Consider the following 21,333-nt stretch of genomic DNA (forward strand, 5'->3'; position numbering starts at 1 on the left):
TGCTCCAGCACTTCTATTTGTCAATTAAATGACTGCCAGTGGTACCTATATCAACATTAGAGTCGTTAGGAAAGAGAAGAGTCGTGGAATATTGGGACAAATATACTATGTCTGCATACTAATTTATGCCTTTCCATCGTCAACAGTTGTTTTCCGATTTTAGGTTCACCCAATAATACTCAAATGATGTCGATGTCCGATCAAGCAGTAAAGAACGAGCACATGCAGATGTACGACAACAACCGGTTGTACGTACAGACGGACATGCAGAATAACATGGCCAACCAGGAGGTGATGCCCTACTCGTACGAACAGAGCCCGCCGCAACCACAGACGAGTCAGATGCAGAACAACGTGTTCGAGTCTAAACGAGTGCAGTATACCTCTAAAGTTATATCACAACCGGATCCCGCCTACAAGTATAACGCAGGTATTGATTAATAAAAACTAACCCCCTTATTCATAAAACTTTACGGGCCTGATATGTCTGAGTTAAAAACGTTAAAAAACTCTTTTCATATTAATAACTACTGTCAAAAAATACTTTATGACGCACTTTATGTAACATATTATCATTTCTAATAATCACTTTTGTATCATAAATTATTTGTACCTATTAGATTATGTTTTATCCCTTTCTTACAAATAGGAACATAAGTCAAAATTACAGATAAAGACAAACGATTATTAGCTAATTGAGGTTTATAGCGCGTTTATGAATAAGGGGGTACAACTTTACATGAAAGTAGGAAATCAAAGATCTGAGTTAGGTACTGATTCTGTCAGATCTAATGTGCGTTCACCTGTTTTTGCAGCAGTCGTGCCACCCTCTCAAACGGCACCAGAAACCGTGTCACTACTGCAGCAACCAGTGCAAAATCAAAAGTACGCTTCCACCATCGTCATCCAGGGTCGAAGCGGTTACGCTCGAGAGAAACCACGGCCGAGGCTGGCCATGTACTCGAGCCAGCTTCCCAACAACCAATATACGAACTATGGGCAGCAGAACTCGAACCCGAACTCTCAAGTCGATAGGACTCAGGCGAGGCCACAGCAGATGCACTACTTACAGCCGAACCCAGTGGAATCGTACAAAGCGAAGCCGACGAACACTGTCAATGCGCGCTCGTTCAAGATGCCTTCGCCGCCTCTGACAAATTCTTCGCAACAGGTAATCAAGCTTTTAGTACCTACTGGTTCCCTGATCTGGTAATACTGAATTTGAACTTAGTCTTTATTTCAGTTTGTAATAACAACATTGTATTACATATTTATTTATGAAAATAATATTATCCTGAACAGCAATGGAAAGTAGAATACTCCACGTGTTTGCTTTGTGAATAGAACCTGGGTGGGAAAATGTTGTAATTTATGTTCATCAAAACATATCGTCTATTCACGAATCACTCCTCGCCAAATGGCCCTTTTTTGGTTTGTTATTTAAACATAAAAAATTAAGCAGGGTACGTCCACCGCGGGGCGGAACAAGGATCAGTACCGCTCGCACAGTTTACCCCTGGGCGCGCAGCTCAACGCCGACTGGACGGTGAGCGCGCCCGCGCCCGCGCCCGCGCCCGCGCCCGCCCCCTCGCCCGCGCCCGCGCAGACGCACGAGGCCGCCGCCGCCGCCGCGCAGAGGCACAGCGCTAGGGTGAGTTTGCATTGCATTTTATTCCCTAGAAATACTTACGATCGGTGGCAACGAACCGTCTGTCCGTTATAATGTTCGCTAAATTTCGTAGTTCACTGCTGATTGATGTTGATCATTCCGTCACTTGTTGTTGGTGAAATTGAGTTTTATAACTATCGACTGTTTGAAAGTGTATTGTAATGAATGTTCAATATTGTAGCTGTATAAAGATCTAGTTAATATCAATATTCGGTTGAGCTAAATCTGCCTAAAACGCACCATACAAGTTTATGCAGATCCGCGATCGGAGTGCAGACCGCACGTGTTTTCTATTTCTGAAGTACCTAATCCACATGTAAATGTAGATATGACACTCCTCAAATATTTGTCAACACCTGGAAATAATTGACTTTTCTATTACGAAGAAAAAGCTACAAACGAAACTAAAAACTCAATTTAATAGTGTGCAAGAGTCGCAAACGTTTTACAACTTAATTGCTTTAATTTAATGTTATAGGATATATCTTATAAGTTACCAAAAAATCACTCCAGTTATTTAAAAAAATTGTTTATTCGGTAAATATTCGGCAGTTCAAACCGAACTATTCGGCCGAATCCAAACATTGAGAAATATGCCGAGTACCCAATATGTAATTACCGAATATTCGGCGCATCTCTAATTCGTTGGCCTTTTGACTTTTGATGAGTGATATAATAATGTGTGATACTATAAATGTGGATATTTGTACCAGGCACGCGAGTTAAACACGGGCACGCTTCGTATCCGCTCGCGCTCGTCGTCGAGCGGGCTGCTGGAGGCGGCGGGCGGGGCGCCGGGCGCGCGCCGGCCGCCGCCGCTCTGCAGCGTCGCCTCCGAGCCCGCGCTGCCGCAAGCCAGCGTCATGCTCGCGCAGCTGCTGAGCGCGCAACACTGTTAGTACTATTACAATTCGCTTGCTCCTCACGCTTTCCGCGCTTTTGATGTACAGTGGCGTTCAAAAGTGCATGGATAGATGTCGACCGTAATGCCTTAATATGAAGGTTGAAACATTTCCATGCACTTTTGAACGCCGGTGTACCTATTTCCCGCTTTGTTCGCCCGAAGATTTCCGTAACTGATTGCGAGACTCCCCCATAACTGATTGTTTTATGTCTTTGTATTGTCATGAATTGTAAACGCGAGCAATCAACGCCGCTTGTTCTCAAGTCTCGTGACAGATGCACAATGTACCTACCAGTGGGTTTTAAGCTCGCTGCACAGCAAACACGATACGCAAATCTCTAATATCGTTAATAAATTGATTCTGACACATAAAAACTGCCGTATTACCGTGATCAATGATTTTCTTGAGTTTTAAAGATAAAATATGTTACGCGTATTTTTAAATGTAATGATTACTCACGGATATACACTTGTATTCGTTTTTCATACGATAGATAACAACACCTCAAAGTTACGATGACGTACTCAGACTGATAAACAAATGCACGTGTTAAACTTGTAATATAAATAAAAAATAAAACTATGGTAACTACTAGTAATTTAAGAGACTAAGGGCTGATTAGGACGACGCGCGAACTCGTATGCGATTTTAGTTACATTGCGGATTTGTTGGTTACGTCCAATTCAACCGATCGATCAAAACCCGCAATGTAATGAAACTCGCAAACGAGTTCTCACATCGTCTAAATGAGCGTAAATATAAATAAGATGTCAGAAACGTTTTTCTAACGTAACGTTTTTTTGCAGCCCAAAGTGTATACAAACTAAACAGTCCCGCGGACGACGGCGACCCGAAGTCCCCGCACCGGCGCGGCCAGCCCTCGCCCATCGGCAGCGACGTCATGTCCCCCCACCAGGTCAGTCACCCCAATTACTCCTATCTTAACAATAAAACTGCAATAAAGTATTAAGATATTGTCAAGGTCGGACTTATCTGAGTGCATTTGCAATGTGTTCGTTTATATTTCATCATCTTTAGTCAGCTTTATTTTTATGTACATATTTATACAAAAATAATCAGTCATCCACTCCGAATTGAGTTTCAGCAGTAGGATTATATACGAGTTTACACACGGCGCGTGAACTCGCATGCGATTTTAGTTACATTGCGGACTATTTTGAAGTAACATCCAATTCAGTGAACCGATAATATAATGATGTAATGTAACTCGCATGCGTATTCTCGCACCGACTAAATGAGTCCTTAGTGTAAGGCCTGAGTGGAGCGGAGCGTGGCGTAGGGCTCACAAGTGGTTTAATCAGTGTGCACTAAGGCTGCTCATATACGCCGTTTCCATTTGTTTAACATGCACGCCCCACCTTGCTGCACGCCCAACTCCTCGAGCGTCCACTCAGGCCTTAGGGCTGATTTAGACGGCGTGCAAACTCGCATGCAATTTTAGTTACATTGCGGACTGTTGGTTACGTTCAATTCAACTGACCGATTAAAGCCCGCAATGAAACTCGCGTGCGAGTTCTTCTATCGTCTAAATGAGCCTTACACTTATTAGTGGCGAGTGTCCAGCGGAGCTTTCGGCGAGACGTGTAGCTTTTAAGCAGCGTACACTGAGGTCGCTCGCATATGTCTGCATTTATTTAACATAGACGGCGCACGCGCCGCTCGAGCGTTCGCTTAGCTTGCTTGTACGTTAAGCAAAATAAACCGCATAAATCATCTGCATAACCGGATTAATCGCATTTCCTATGCTAGTATTAATACAAACGTCGAGGATTAGATATCAGCAAAAATTGGATACGTTTTTTTTGAAATTAAGGCTACCTTTATTTAAAATCATAACACGTGATACATAACATATGATTGTAGATTTACTTAGTCAGTTTACGGATTCGCAAATAAATAAAAATCAATAGTAATACCTAAAATTCCTTGACCTAATACGAAACGAGTGCTTTATGATAGTATGACATTTTTTAATATTATTTTCGTAAAGATAATGTTATTATATTCTTCTTGAATCTATCCACGGCCTACTTATTTCCTACTTATTTTACTTGCATTTTTTAAAACGTAAACACGGATTTCATTTTTATCGAACTGAAATTTGAATATTGTCATAGTGACATTAAGAGCGCTCTTACAAGAAAAGTCGAAAAAATGCAAAATTTATGATACTAGTCGACGAAATTCAGGACTTTGTGCTCATTATTAGAAACAATGAGTACGTGTTCCAGTAAAAGCGTCTTCTTATCTTTTTAAATATCGTTGTAAATATTAGAAAAAGGACTTATTAAATTAGTAATGAATTTTTTTCTGATGGTCGTTTCCGAATAACCCCGTGAAGCACTGAACGGCAAGCTCTTATTTGGAAATGTTGAGAAGTTTACTCTGCTAAACCTGGCTATTTTGTATTACTAATACCCTGTACTTTAGGCATATCAAACGATATTTTTCCTACATACCTTTGAGAAAGAGAAAATCTAAGTAAAACGAACTCAATTTTCTCTCCGAAACAAGTGTCAATTTCTACGAAAATCTACTTAATATCGAAGTCATTTTCATACTCAAGCAATCTGCAACGTTTGCTTATACTGTTGGTATACATTAGTGTTTATGAAATTCTACTATAATTTTTTGGCAATTTTTTGAAAACTACTCTATATTACCGATGACGCGCGCTCGCCAGCTCAGTGCCGTGGCAGAGCTTGTACAGGTAGGACGTGTGTCGGTCGGCTCCGCACATTTTCAACGGCGACGACGAGGTTTTTTATCATTGTGTGCGGCGGGCGCCGTGTAAAACGCTTTACTGTGTGCGTGTAAACCGCAACGAGAGACTTTGATCCTAGCACTGTTTTTATAGTATTATAATGGTACAGTTTAATAAACTACCGGACAGTATTAAAAATATTTGAAACGACCTGACATTCTATATGTATTTATTTGACTCAAGATAGTACTCGGGGTCTGATGATGGAGCCGGAAGGTGGTCACCGGTACCAATCAACCATGCAACTAAACCACTTTGTGTTTAGGCTCGTTTTATTCATCTCAACAAGATCTTTGACACAAGACTGTACTCAGGGTCTGATGATGGAGCCGGAAGGTGGTCACCGGTACCAATCAACCATGCAACTAAACCACTTCGTGTTTGGGCACGTTTGATTCGGCTCAACAAGATCTTTGACTTAAGATAGTACTCAGGGTCTGATGATGGAGCCGGAAGGTGGTCACCAGTACCAAGCAACCATGCAACTAAACCACTTCGTGTTTACGCTCGTTTTATTATTCTCAACAAGATCTTTGACACAAGATAGTACTCAGGGTCTGATGATGGAGCCGGAAGGTGGTCACCGGTACCAATCAACCATGCAACTAAACCACTTCGTGTTTGGGCACGTTTGATTCGGCTCAACAAGATCTTTGACTTAAGATAGTACTCAGGGTCTGATGATGGAGCCGGAAGGTGGTCACCAGTACCAAGCAACCATGCAACTAAACCACTTCGTGTTTACGCTCGTTTTATTATTCTCAACAAGATCTTTGACACAAGATAGTACTCAGGGTCTGATGATGGAGCCGGAAGGTGGTCACCGGTACCAATCAATCATGCAACTAAACTACTTCGTGTTTGGGCTCGTTTGATTCGTCTCAACAAGATCTTTGACACAAGATAGTACTCAGGGTCTGATGATGGAGCCGGAAGGTGGTCACCGGTACCAATCAACCATGCAACTAAACCACTTCGTGTTTAGGCTCGTTTTATTCGTCTTAACAAGATCTTTGACACAAAATAGTACTCAGGGTCTGATGATGGAGCCGGAAGGTGGACACCGGTACCAATCAACCATGCAACTAAACCACTTCGTGTTTACGCTCGTTTTATTCGTCTCAACAAGATCTTTGACACAAGATAGTACTCAGGGTCTGATGATGGAGCCGGAAGGTGGTCACCGGTACCAATCAACCATGCAACTAAACTACTTCGTGTTTGGGCTCGTTTGATTCGTCTCAACAAGATCTTTGACACAAGATAGTACTCAGGGTCTGATGATGGAGCCGGAAGGTGGTCACCGGTACCAATCAACCATGCAACTAAACCACTTCGTGTTTAGGCTCGTTTTATTCGTCTTAACAAGATCTTTGACACAAAATAGTACTCAGGGTCTGATGATGGAGCCGGAAGGTGGACACCGGTACCAATCAACCATGCAACTAAACCACTTCGTGTTTACGCTCGTTTTATTCGTCTCAACAAGATCTTTGACACAAGATAGTACTCAGGGTCTGATGATGGAGCCGGAAGGTGGTCACCAGTACCAATCAACCATGCAACTAAACCACTTCGTGTTTAGGCTCGTTTTATTCGTCTCAACAAGATCTTTGACACAAGATAGTACTCAGGGTCTGATGATGGAGCTGGAAGGTGGTCACCGGTACCAATCAACCATGCAACTAAACCACTTCGTGTTTAGGCTCGTTTTATTCGTCTCAACAAGATCTTTGACACAAGATAGTACTCAGGGTCTGATGATGGAGCTGGACTGTGGCCACGGGTACCAGTCTACCATGTAACTGAACCACTTCGTGTTTGGGCTCGTTTGATTCGTCGCAACAAGATCTTTGACACAAGATAGTACTCAGGGTCTGATGATGGAGCTGGAAGGTGGTCACCGGTACCAATCAACCATGCAACTAAACCACTTCGTGTTTAGGCTCGTTTTATTCGTCTCAACAAGATCTTTGACACAAGATAGTACTCAGGGTCTGATGATGGAGCTCGAAGGTGGCGACGGGTACCAGTCTATCACATAACTGAACCACTTCGTGTTTGGGCTTCGTGTTTGGGCTTCGTGTTTGGTTTATCACCTAGTGTCAAAGATCTTGTTGAGACGAATCAAACGAGCCTAAACACGAAGTGGTTTAGTTGCATGGTTGATTGGTACCGGTGACCACCTTCCAGCTCCATCATCAGACTCTGAGTATCACCTAGTGTCAAAGATCTTGTTGGGACTAGTCAAAGATCTTGTTGAGATGAATACAACGAGCCTAAACACGATGTGGTTTAGTTGTATGGTTGATTGGTAATGGTGACCACCTTCCAGCTCCATCATCAGACCCTGAGTACTATCTTGTGTCAAAGATCTTGTTGCGACGAATCAAACGAGCCCAAACACGAAATTGTTTAGTTACATGAGAGACTGGTACCCGTGGCCTCCTTCCAGCTCCATCATCAGACCCTGTGTATCTTCAGTGTCAAAGATCTTGTTGAGACGAATCAAACGAACCCAAACACGAAGTGGTTTAGTTACATGATAGACTGGTACCCGTGGCCACCTTCCAGCTCCATCATCAGACCCTGTGTATCTTCAGTTTCTTGTAACTTGTTTCTTGTAAATAAGCGAGTACCTATAATTTCTTTCGAGTAATATACGTTCATAAGTACGAGTATGGGGCCATTCATAAATTACGTCGTTTCAAATGGGAGGAGGGGGGGTCTGGACATCGGATGATGGTAGCATGACGTAGGAGGAAATAGAGTCATCCGAAGCATGATTTTTGGATGATTTGAGGGATGGGGGGGGGGGGGTCAAAAATAGATGACGTAATTTATGAACAGCCCCTATGTACATTTGCACTGCATTTAGTATTTTCGTACTTACCAAATAACAGTTTTAGGACTTTATAAGTTAAGTACAGTTAGTGTTGTTATGGTTGATTTCAATATGCTTCGCGAAGGATCAAGAATGTTTAATCCATCATTGTAGTGCGAGTGTGGCAGAAGGGATCGGAATACTGAGCTCGCACGGCCTGCCGCAGCGCGTAAAATACCTAAACTCGCTCAACCCCGAAATGTAATAGCACTCTTAAGCCGAATTTAAACTATATCTAGAAAATGTAACATAGAACTTTGTAATATTGAGCCAGCGACGTGTCGCCTTGAAATTCAGATATGCGCAAAAAGAGCTCAGATACAAGATATGTTTACTTTGACCTGTGAACTTATTTGTCAAGACTATAGCAGTAGGTATAATGCGTAAAATTTATAATTGCGGAAGGAAATTAATTAACAAAATCTGCATTAATACAAAAACTCTGTAGACTACTACATACTTAATTCAATAAATTATATAGTTTTTTGTTGCTATCTTGTCGACAATTTTATAATTTTAATTCAAACTTCAAATTAGGAGATAATTCCAGGGTATGTCCGAGTATCTCGGATAGCAAAAAGCGGAACGGAAATGTAAATATCCCCGTCGATATAGTTATTTACGGACCATTCGAAAACCTTTAACGAGACTTGAGCTTGTAACGAGATAAGGTCTACCAATTAAATAGTTTAAAGTGTGTAGCTATTATTATACCCACATGTGCCGAAGTGTCAAGTAGGTACTTGCATTTCGACCTTACATTCAGATCTTATCTTAGGTACAAAATATTACGTTATCCTATAAATATTACTGTTAACATTAATTTAACCTTTTGAACGCCTATTGACGTCGACGCAAAATCGTGACAACGACGCCAAAGACTGCATTTGGTATCGATCGTTTTTTGATGAAAATCTACTGAAAAACACTCCACTTTTAGTTTGGCATTATTTATTCATAAAACTAAATTTTACCCCCGTGGCGTCAGTGGCACGGCAAATGGATGCGCCATTTGGCGTTCAAAAGGTTAAAACAAAAGAAGTCGACATTTAAAACAATCGCCCAATTGTTAGATATTGGTGATAGAAGTAACACTTGTAACTATTTTGATGTGGTGTGTGTTGTGGTTACTTTATGATTAGTGATGTACCGACTATTGATTTGGCCGACTAGCCGACTAGCCGACTAATCGGCGCTCGAATGGCCGATTAGTCGGCCGACTAGTCGGCTAGTCGGCCAGATCATTAGTTTCGTATAAGTTCAGGTGAAAAACAATAGTTTTGCTCTTTTGGTTGCGCTATTCATATATTAGCTTGGCTAAAAGGTGTTTTCTATTGGTTCAAAGACCTATCACAAGAATCCTCGTTCAATTTCTGTCTTTCTTTTATTTTGCGATCCTGATGAGCAGAAAAAGTTTTCACACCCTGAATAGGTATTTTGGTAAAATAGACATAAAACATATGGTAAATATTAACTGTTGGTTTCTTTTTTTCTGTTTTTCTTTCACTAATAAAGTGCCGACTAATCGGCCATTTTTGCCGACTAGTCGCCGACTAATCGCCGACTACAAATGTGGCCGGATAGTCGGCTTTCCCGACTAGTCGGTACATCCCTATTTATGATTAACTAGCTTTTGCGCGACTTCGTCTGCATGGAATTAGTGACAGCAGCTAAAGTAGGCATAGCGCCTTGCGCTATGCCTACCAGGCGCTATTAGTAATAGCAATCATTCAATTCGCGCATTGTTTATTACTTCAATTATTAGGCAAATTCATTAACTCTTTCAATGCCACCCCCCTTCAGAGACTCGCACCCCCCTTCAGAGAGCACTCTCTTCAGAGATGATTTCCGACATAAAAACTATCCTATATCCGGGACTCAAATTATCTCCATACCAAATTTCAACTAAATCGGTTCAGCGGCTTAAGCGTGAAGAGGTAACAGACAGACAGACACACTTTCGCCTTTATAATATTAGTATGGATTACATCCAGGTAGAAAAACAAAATCTATAATTTATGTATTTAAAAAAAATCAAGCAACAAGGTCCATATTACAAATACCTTACAGACTAACATAATATGAATTTACTAAACTTAAAAAACTAAACACTATTTAGGCGAAAAAACGGTATAAATGTAGGTTAACAAGATGCAAACACCCGCTTAGGTACTGATTGTACGAAAATACATGGAATAGGGTGCGCAATTATAAATATGTTAAAAACGGGTCACTCACGTATTTAAGTCGAAAAACGCAATTATAACATGATTATCATCAGACTGCAACAGGTTGTCAATGAAATAATTTGTTTATATGCAGAGCCTTTCACCTCCCGTGTCTCCCGACGGCGAGCGAGCCGGCTCACCCCGCGAAGCGCGCCGCACGCACATGCACGCGGAACAGAAGCGGCGCTACAACATCAAGACCGGCTTCGACACGCTGCAGGCGCTCATACCGCACCTCAACGCCAACCCTGCCGCTAAGGTAACCTCGACTATAGCTGTCCCGAGTGTACCATGGGCCATGACCAGTCAACCCGCCGCGCGGGGCGCGACGCATGCACATGCACGCGGGACAGAAGCGGCGCTACAATATCAAGACCGGCTTCGACACCCTGCAGGCGCTCATACCGCACCTCAACGCCAACCCCTGCCGCTAAGGTAAACTCAACTACCAATTTTTCTTGCAGTGGAGCAGAGCTTTCCTTTCAAATTTATTCCGCGATAATTTGTCTTGCGAGGCAGACTCGTCTCTAATGTCTATCTAATTGTGTCAATAAAAAAAGAGGCAGATCTATCCCGCAAGCGACATGTATGTAGTTTTTGTTTCTTTCTACTGAATCTAAGTGTTGGCATGATCTAAATCAGCGGTCGGCAACCTTTTAGCAGCCAAGAGCCACATAGTAATTAACGAAGTTGATGCAGGAAAATAACGTAAACAGCAGACTGCATCTTATCATTAGTCTGTGTTAGAGTGGCCGTTTACGTAGATGTTTATTTGTCAAGCATGTGATAACTGATATTACCGTTTACAGCCTCTAAGAGCATATGTAAATAAAGTAGACTTTATTTTACAGCAGTTAATGACAAATTTGTTTGTTATTTACAGATAAGCAAAGCTGCCATGCTACAAAAAGGAGCAGAGTACATAAAACAGTTGAAAGCTGAGAGAAACCAAATAAAAGAGGAAATGGAAAGTTTACGACAGCAAATCGAATGTTTGAACAATTCTATATCGTGAGTTATCCTATCAGTATGTTATACAAATATTTAATGGAAATCGTCATTCTGACTTAGTGAAAAGCCACCGACACTTGAAATCAGATCTAATGTCAATATGACAGTAGTTTATTCTCAATAGGCGATATTATGCGATACTACGCAGGAGACTCCACTTCCACAATCCATCACAATCTGAGGGTCTACCGAGAAACAAGAATCGAAATTTCGTTATGTAACCTCTCTATCACTCTTGCATATTCAAGCGATAAAGAAGCAGACAAATAAATTTCGATTTTCGCGTTTCCCGGTAGGCCTTTTGTAAACAAATTATTATCAGTAAAAACTTGTCAAAAAACATTACACTGGTTTACTATAGGTGCTAATGCTGCACTCTGGCGGCAGAATTGATGTAATACCCTCTATTTATTTTAATTATATTAGGTATATTTGACTAGGCTGCGATTCATTGGGTATTTAAATAAGTGGGTGTGTTTTATAATGTTTGTTTTCCAATATCAAATCATGAGAAAACACGATGGGCGTAGCTATGTTCTAATGAGCGTGCATGTTAACTATTTTAGGATAGTTTGTTATTGGCTTGAGAGATAAAAAATGCTAGCGTCATATAACTGATATAACATAATGTATTTATCTTCTTGAGCTAAATATATCATATTGATAAATAATATATACACACATTAAATAGCATAACAATATATGCGCAGGCGGTGCAGCCAGGCATAAGCGTAAAAAATACATTAAGCCGGTAGGAAAATTCCATAATTCAATGCCCTCCGGAAGATTAAAAATAATATATTAGCTTATGGTCACACTCGCTCTTTGGCAGCAAAAAGTCAAAAATCACGTTGTCCATCCCCATAACTCATGAAGCGTTCTCTTTCACTAGACTAAGGGCCCTTACGCACTAGCGGTTAACCACGGGGGCGGCTGGCCGCGCGGCCGGCCGCTTTTCCAATTTAATATGCAACCGCTTGTGATCGTACGTACCTACTTAACCGCCACAAAATTTCAACCGCGGCGGTGGAATGAAGAGCTGCGGCCCGCTTCGCGGCTGGCCGCCAACTTGTCTATACGCCCTGGCGGTTCAGGGTGCGGCGAGCCGCCGATGAGTTTGTAGCCGACGTATCCGTCCACTACAATATTATTTAGCATGTAGGTATAGAATAATTTATTAATAATTAAAAATAAAATACGTAGATTATTTTTTAAAGTAAAGCAAACAAATAACAGTTATTAGGTCAGGAAATGAATGCTCAAAAAACGTTGTAGAGGGAAATGCTAGGAACACAATTTTTGACTCCGTAACTTTGTTTAGACTAGTTAGGAGGTGAACATATCAAAAGTCCCCGGCTGTAGCCCCGGTGCTGCGGGGTAGAGGGGGGTAAGAAGGTCGAATTTTTCGGTTTTTCATTGATATCTTGGAAACTTTGCATCTTAGCGACATGACTACTAAGACAAACCTAAAGCTCATAAAATTAGTTACAAGTTTTATCCAGTCAAGTTTTTCGATATCTTGAATAGTTTTTGAGATAGACGCTCTTGAAAGTTTATTTAGGGATTTTAATGTTATCTTGATATCTGCATCAGTGATGCTGTTAGGCCATGTTTGGCATCATTTTCGTATAAATCGGGGGTGCTGAATTCATTTATGGTATCACATTGACACTATTCCGAAGTAAAAACAAAATTAAAAATATATATATTTTTTTAAATCCCTCTTCACGCTTAAACCGCTGAACCAATTTCGTTGAAATTTGGTACAGAAATAGTTTTAGTCTCGACATAGGACATAGGATAGTTTTTATAACCAAAAGCATCTTTTGAGGATGTGAAAAGTGGGGTGGAAGTTTGTATGGGGAGTCAGTAACCGCTGAACCGGTTTAGGTGAAATTCAGGATGGTATACATCTGTGATTTAGATGAAAATGATACCTAACATGACTTCAAACCTTACCTTAAGCAGTATGAACCTCAGGAATTCAGTTTCGTCGATGAAGTTGAATTCCCCCCATACTCCATTTCACAACTTTAAAGGATGATTATTGAGATAAAAAGTATCTTATGTCCTGTCTTGGGACTCGAAATATCTGTATACCAAATTACAATTAAATCGGTTGAGCGGTTTAAGCGTGAAGAGGAATTAAAAAAAAAGTTATTTGTTTAAAGTTTATATGTTTTTTATTAGGAATGGTGTCAATGTGATACCAAAAATGAATTCAGCATACCCGATTTATACGAAAATGATACCAAACACGGCCTAGCAGCTTCACTAATGTAGATATCAAGATAAAATTTAAAGCCCTAAATAAACTTTCAAGAGCGGATATCTCAAAAACTATTCAAGATATCGAAAAACTTGACTGAATAAAACTTGTAAAAATTTTTATCAGCTTTTGGTTTGTCTCAGTAGTCATGTCGCTAAGACGCATAGTTTCCAAGATATTAGTGAAAAACCGAAAAATGAGACCTTCTTTCCCCCCTCTCCCCCCCAGCACCGGGGCTACGGCCGGGGACTTTTGATATGTTCACCTCCTAACTAGTCCAAACAAAGTTACGGAGTCAAAAATTGTGTTCCTAGCATTTCCCTCTATAACTTCTTATTTCTTGGCCTATATTGTCTAGTAGCTCGGACCCGATTGCCTAGCCATAAAGTTGCACTATGTATATTGCACAAGCTTCCTGTAACCTTATTGTATTCCTTTATTAGTGGTCATCTCTGTCTAGCGTAAAATGAGTGTTGTTTATTTAATTGTTGTATAATTTAGCGTAGTTTTAGTTGCGTGAGAAACTCATCGTACAGTGGGGATGGGGATGTCCACGTCTGCCCAAAAGGTTACGGGTACCAGGAGCATTCTATATTACCCCATTACTGTGACCACCGCGTCAGGCGGCTGGCCGCTTAAGAGGGCGTAGAGGAGGGTAAATTTTCAGATTCTGTCAAATTACCCCATTTCACGCACAAACGCAGCTCACGCACACTACCTCAATTTACTGGGACAGGTCAGTGACCCCTAATGTTTTTTAAAGGTGCTGTTTCGAGTTTAGTGTTAACTACTGACCTCCTTTGAGGAATTAAAACTGTCAAACATTCCTTTGTGAGAAGACAGAGAAAAAACACTTTTTATATATAGCTTTCCTTGTTTGTTCATTTCATGTCATAGGTATGTGACGTATTAGGTAATTATTTATTTTCGTTGTTGACTTTTGTATTAAGATAGGTACAAACGGCGACGCTCTTAACTGTCCATCGGTAGACCTTATGCCTTTTGTAATAAGGGTTACGAACTGTCAGTTAACAGTGTGGTGGTGTGCGATGGTAGGTATGCGGTTTGTAGACATAGACCAAATTAAAACTAGGAGTTTTATTATTAAAGATATAAGAAATCGTCTATTTTACCTACTCGAAGTGAACTACTTATATCTAAAATTATCCCTTCATTAGTTATATATAGGTCTTGTAACATATTTTTAGGGTTCCGTACCCAAAGGGTAAAACCGTCCGTCCGTCCGTCCGTCCGTCCGTCTGTCACCAGGCTGTATCTCACGAACCGTGATAGCTAGACAGTTGAAATTTTCACAGATGATGTATTTCTGTTGCCGCTATAACAACAAATACTAAAAACAGAACAAAATAAAGATTTAAATGGGTCTCCCATACAACAAACGTGATTTTTGACCAAAGTTAAGCAACGTCGGGAGTGGTCAGTACTTGGATGGGTGACCGTTTTTTTTTGCTTTTTTTTTGCATTATAGTACGGAACCCTTCGTGCGCGAGTCCGACTCGCACTTGCCCGGTTTTTTACAACTAAACACGCTTATTATATTTTACTTATAACTTAATTTTTAAAGCTCTATTCATAATAAGGCTTTAAAAACATCTAATAGAATGCAGGTACTACGCTTATACTTTTGTAAGTCAGTAAGTGATGCTTACTTAAAACTTATCGGGAAATCAAAAAACTCATAATTACCTATATTAAAATATTTAAATTTACTATTCCATCTCATACGTTCAATAAGGCCCGGGACCGGGCCTTGTCACCTGCACTGACAGAGGGCCTTTTTAGCCCCACATAATATTAAAGAACTGTGTCCCGGATAGTATGGGTTCTGGGCCATGACCATGACGCGTCCCGAAGTAACTTATACAGGGCGTAATCGTTAAGTGTAGCCAGGCTATAATTTCGTAAATATAACAGATATCAGAAAACTTCAAATTGTTATCGAAAGTGCGTTACCCAATGAGTAAAATTACATTAAGGGGTCATCCATTAATTACGTCACACGTTTGGGGGGGGAGGGGGTCAAGAAAATGTGACATATTGTGACATGGGGAAGGGGAGTCACAAACACTGTGACGTCACTTTAACTTCATCACTATTCATCAGTAACCGAAAATTAATTTATATTTTTTTATTCGCAGTACATTTAAATAATGAGGTTTTGGAAGTATGTAGGTAATTTTCGTTCCTAATTGGTTTTGTGTTATAAAATTATATATGTCGCAGTAAGATAGATATAGCCGTTATATAGTTATAACCCTAGGGATATAATTATATGACGTAACATAGTTATACGAAAGCGATTCATTACTATCTTACTAGGGATATAACTATAATACGGCTTTAGTTTAGTGATATAGTTATATTACTGGATTAAGTTTAGTGATATAGTTATATTACTGGATTAAGTTTAGTGAAATAATTGTAGGTAGGTGTGCAGCGGTGCGGCGGAGGTATAGTTATATCCCTAGGGATATAGTTATATGCCGTATAATACTTTTTAGCAATATTACGTAAAAGTACATGTCGATTCACGAAAGCTGGCGCGAGATTTCTACTGAGTGACAGCTATTTTCATTGAAATTCTGTCAAATCTCGCGCCAGCTTTCGTGAATCGATCGCAATGCCTCATAAACCCTTAAGAATAGCAGCATGAAAAAATATATAATAGTTATCTTACTAGGAATATGATTATAATACGGCATATAACTATATCCCTAGGGATATAACTAAACCTCCGCCTCACTGCCGCACTCCTAATACCTACAATTACTATCTTACTAGGAATATGATTATAATACGTAGTTACGTAATATACGGCATATAACTATATCCCTAGGGATATAACTATACCTCCGCCGCACCGCTGCACTCCTACTTACAATTATTTCACTAAACTTAATCCAGTAATATAACTATATCACTAAACTAAAGCCGTATTATAGTTATATACCTAGTAAGATAGTTATGAATCGCTTTCGTATAACTATGTTACGTCATATAATTATATCCCTAGGGTTATAACTATATAACGGCTATATCTATCTTACTGCGACATATATATTAATTTTACCAAAAATATTTTTTTTAGATAATGCCGAGTTAGTACTGCCGATTTCGTTGAAAACAAAATTACCTAAAATGTGACGTCACACCAGGTGGGGAGGGAGTTGCAAAATGTGACCAAGTGTGACAAGGAGGGGGGGAGGGGTCAAAAAACCTAGAAATTCATGTGACGTAATTAATGGATGATCCCTAATAACTTTTTTAAATAAAAGCAGAAATATCCCAAACATTAACTTCAAACCCTCCCATACATTTAGTACAACGACTCACCCCTCACTTCATTTCATAAACGGTAGTTTTATTATTTTATTACAGTTTATCATCGCAAATAATGAATCTCAAGCAGTTTTATCTCTGACGACACCAACGTTCTTTGAAGGGTGAGTCGTCGTACTAAATGTATGGGAGGGTTTGTGAGTTAATGTCTTAGAGTAGAGTTAATGTCTGGGATATTTCTGTTTTTATTGAAAAAAAGTTATTAATGTAATTTTACTCATTGGGTAACGCACTTTCGATATCAATTTGAAGTTTTCTGATATCTGTTATATTTACGGAATTATAGCCTGGCTACACTTAACGATTACACCCTGTATATCATTAGATAGTTCATAGCCTATATCTATAGAATATATCGTTCTTATGAGCGTATTTGGTGGGCATACCTTATAAGTTTCAGTACAGGAAAAAGTACATATGAGCTGTACTTTTAATTGTTAGTACAATCGGTATCAAATAGATAGTGACGGCCAAAGTGACCAAATATAGTTATAGGATCTAAATGTGAACGAATAGGGTTAGGTGAGGCATATAAGGCCCACCTTTATTTTAACTGAAATAGTTTTATAAATAATCAGGATATTATTACCAATTCAATTCAATATAGATTTCTCATTTGTTCATGTTTCTTCATATACCAAAATAGTTATAATAATATTCCGGCGCTTTTGAAAAATACACGTTTTATAAAAAAACCATACCATGTTGGTTCGGAACCGGGCCTTGTTACTTGCACTGTCAGTGGGCCTTCTTAGTCATAGTACAAGTTCAAGAATAACAGAGAATATTACCGGGCCTTATTACCTTTTATCATGAATTAATTTCATCTTCAATTTAAATGGTCTAGTAAAATAAGGCCTACATGAGTCATGGAAAAACAAATTGTATTTTATTTAGAAAGTACCTATATGTTGTTCATAATCTTCAGTAAGCTGACCTCTAAGAGTCTATCTATTATAATAATTAATGTAGATTGACAGTTTACTTAGCAAATTGTACTTTTACCTTTAGGTTTTTTGTCGGAAATATCTCACCCAATTTGTACTGAAACATAAGCATTTGAGCGTAATTTATGATGTTTACTGATTGTTAATCTTAAATATACCTACTTAATATTATGAAGGGCACTTATATTATTTTAGCGGACCGAGCGGATGTATATTTTTGTTGACCACTTTTTTATTTAAATAATTAAATTGTAATTCATTTCAAAAAAGGTTATTACAATTAGGGATTTCATAAATTCAAACTCTGTTTTACATAACTTCAAACACTTTTATTATAACGTTGTTAGGACATTACAATTATTTCTTTACAATCACTAATTGTTACTCCAACTAACGTTAACAATAATCTTCGGAAATATTTTCAAATCTCCACAACATTTCAGCTTCATCGACCCGCCATAAATCAATGTTGCCATCAAGAAAAGTCATACAAGTTCCATCATTTTTAAATTACTTATTAAAACTATTTTACACAGGGTATTAAAACTGACTTAAACGACACTACAAATCATCAAGCGACGTTATATTAAGATAATTACTCTAGTTTAGCCTCATTTAGTAAAGAATCATCACAGGGATATAAGTAGATACCTCACCTATCTTATTACAAAGCATTACAAAAATGTCCAAAGGCCAAAGCCACGCTGATAAGACATAAGACCTTATAAACGACCTCATAAATATAAACGTTCACTGAAAAAAACCAAAGGCATTTCTCATAATTTTATTTCGTTACTGAGTTATCGTTTTGCACCGAATATCAATGAAATAAAAGCACGTTGTTGTTTGATAGATACATTTATATAAACATCGTCACATGAAACCAATATAGGTACTCGTAAACCAGACCACTGCTGGTATTGGCTTTAAATATCGTTCTTTCAACTGATAATATAGCCACAAAAACTCGCTGAGACTGCAGGTCGAGTCTTGATTTCAATTTCTTGATGATATATCATTGAATTAACTTTCAGAGCTCGTGATAGCTCTCAGAATAGCAACAGAACTAGTTGAAACTAAGAATTTTATTGCTGAAATTATGTGAACAACATTGCTCCGTCTTCATAAATAAAATTTTAATAATTTATATTGCTTAGGCTAAAATGTGAAGAATTTTGTTGATAAATTGTTTATCTAGTATATTGACATTATGTCATATATGTTTTTAAAATGACGTAACATGAATACCAGCACAATGAAAATTTATTCCAATAAGAAATAACAAATCTTCAAACTTTTTTCATTTTAAGTGAATTAGGAAGAAGCTAATTACACTGATTTGGTTGTATTAATATATTTTATTAAATAATTTGTTATATTTTTTAAGTATTATGACTTGTGAATAAAAAGAAATCGAAATTTTAATGACTCTAGATCTCCGTGTGACGTTATTTATTTACCCTATTTATTTTGAACACAGTTTTTCACTGGTATCATCATTCGTATACGGATATGAATTTCTGTCAATATATATTCCAAAACGAAATGTCAAACTGGGAGATCCTGGTATGCGTCCGCTTCGAACCAAGCCCAGCGGGCATCTGATTGAAAGGAGAATTTGACAGATATGGCGGATGTATGGAAATTTTACGTTTACGATTGAATTTCTCTATAGCCTTTAAGAGGAAAAATAGGAAAAGCCTGATTCGTTGTAGTCCAGTTATCTGGCTTTCGAAATCACTCGATTTTATAGCATGAGCATCGATTTTTTTATACAAATTTTACTAAACGCTGACACTCGTTCATCTTGTTTTAGGTACAACTTTGCATAAGTGTATTTATTATATTGTAAAATATTTCAGATTTTCAAGGGTGATTCGTTGTAAACACACTCTTTGGGATAATAATGACATTTATTATAATTTTTTTTATCAAGAGATGTGAACGCTAGCGACTAAACGGTGACTGCCTTTTTCGCTGATTTTGCTCGATGCAGTCTTAATCAAACCGCCTAAGCGGCCAACCGCAAGTGCGTAAGGGCCCTAATGCATTTGACTGCTCGGAGCATTTGTGCGCCCGAACAATAGGGTATTAGACTGTATTTAAAATAAATTATTTTACATAATGCAAGAAATAAAGCACCAGAAGGTTAATAGAGAAAAGTACACAGCAGTTATTTTTGGAAACAATTTCTATTTTAAAACCCGTATAAATCTATAAATATAAAGAAAGAGTGGGTAATTTGATCGTTACGTCACATGCTACTGTTTCATATAAATTCCATAGCAGCAAAATCGTTTTTACAGTTCGAAAAAAGAAACTGATTTGACTAGTAGGCAAATACCCTAATTGAGTGACGCTAGCATTCGAAGTCGGCCGAAAACCTAAGCTGAAACCAAAGCCATTCGATTAACCTTTTGAACGCCAAACGGTGCATTCATTTGCCGTGCCACTGACGCCACGGGGGTAAAATTTAGTTTTGTGAATAAACAATGCCAACCTAAAAGTGGGGTGTTTTTCAGTGGATTTTCATAAAAACGATCGACGTCAAATGCCGTGTTTGGCGTCCTTGTCACGATTTTGCGTTGGCGTCAATTGCCGTCTGTGGCGTTCAAAAGGTTAAGGCCATTGTAGTCGAGCAAATGTAAGTGAGTAATGTTGTGTTGTGTGCAGCAACTGCCACTCGCTGCTGCCGGCGACGGGCGCGCCGGTGTCGCGCGCGCGCGCCGGGCGGCTGCGCGAGATGTTCGCGCGGCACGTGGCCACGCGCACCATGCACACCTGGAAGTATTGGCTGGTATCCTTTTTAATAAAAAATACAGGTTTGTCTTTGGCCCAAAGGAGTTTTAACCCTTCGGTTACCAGTGACATCGTATGATGTCGGTATAAATTACTAATATTATTACTACATGGTAGCTATAAGATATAATATAATATAAGCTGTAAAAATATGAATGATTATAGTTTATATGATGTACTTTTGTTCCGAAGCGGTAAAATCGGGATTTTTAAAGTAATTTTTCGACTCGCACTTGTCCGGTTTTTTTTATAATGGTTGTTGTTTTGTCGCATATATATGTATAATGATTACCTTAGCACTGGTTCAGTTTAGCGTGGTGTGCGCGGCGCTGGTGGACTCGTTCAGCGCGTGCGTGTCGTGCGGCAGCGGCGCCGACCTCGTGCGCACCACGCTGCTGTGGGCCGAGCAGCACTGCTCGCTCGTCGAGATGCGACCAGGTAACATATTTACACACACAGTAGCCATACCGCGAGTT

At 39.2% G+C, this 21,333-nt stretch overlaps 1 protein-coding gene across 1 annotated transcript in view; it reads left to right on the forward strand.

Annotated features, from left to right (window-relative positions):
* The window catches only part of LOC134665136 (MLX-interacting protein), a 41,749-nt gene that overhangs the window by 17,091 nt on the left and 3,325 nt on the right, over positions 1–21,333 (forward strand). Inside the window, exons 8-16 of the mRNA XM_063521975.1 lie at positions 164–430; positions 819–1,171; positions 1,460–1,651; positions 2,383–2,563; positions 3,381–3,490; positions 10,566–10,730; positions 11,355–11,482; positions 20,732–20,855; positions 21,166–21,295. Coding sequence (XP_063378045.1) covers positions 164–430; positions 819–1,171; positions 1,460–1,651; positions 2,383–2,563; positions 3,381–3,490; positions 10,566–10,730; positions 11,355–11,482; positions 20,732–20,855; positions 21,166–21,295 — 1,650 coding nt within the window. The remainder of the gene's footprint in view (positions 1–163; positions 431–818; positions 1,172–1,459; positions 1,652–2,382; positions 2,564–3,380; positions 3,491–10,565; positions 10,731–11,354; positions 11,483–20,731; positions 20,856–21,165; positions 21,296–21,333) is intronic.

The sequence above is a fragment of the Cydia fagiglandana genome, chromosome 6 (genome assembly GCF_963556715.1).
Source record: "Cydia fagiglandana chromosome 6, ilCydFagi1.1, whole genome shotgun sequence".
Lineage (NCBI taxonomy): Eukaryota > Metazoa > Arthropoda > Insecta > Lepidoptera > Tortricidae > Cydia > Cydia fagiglandana.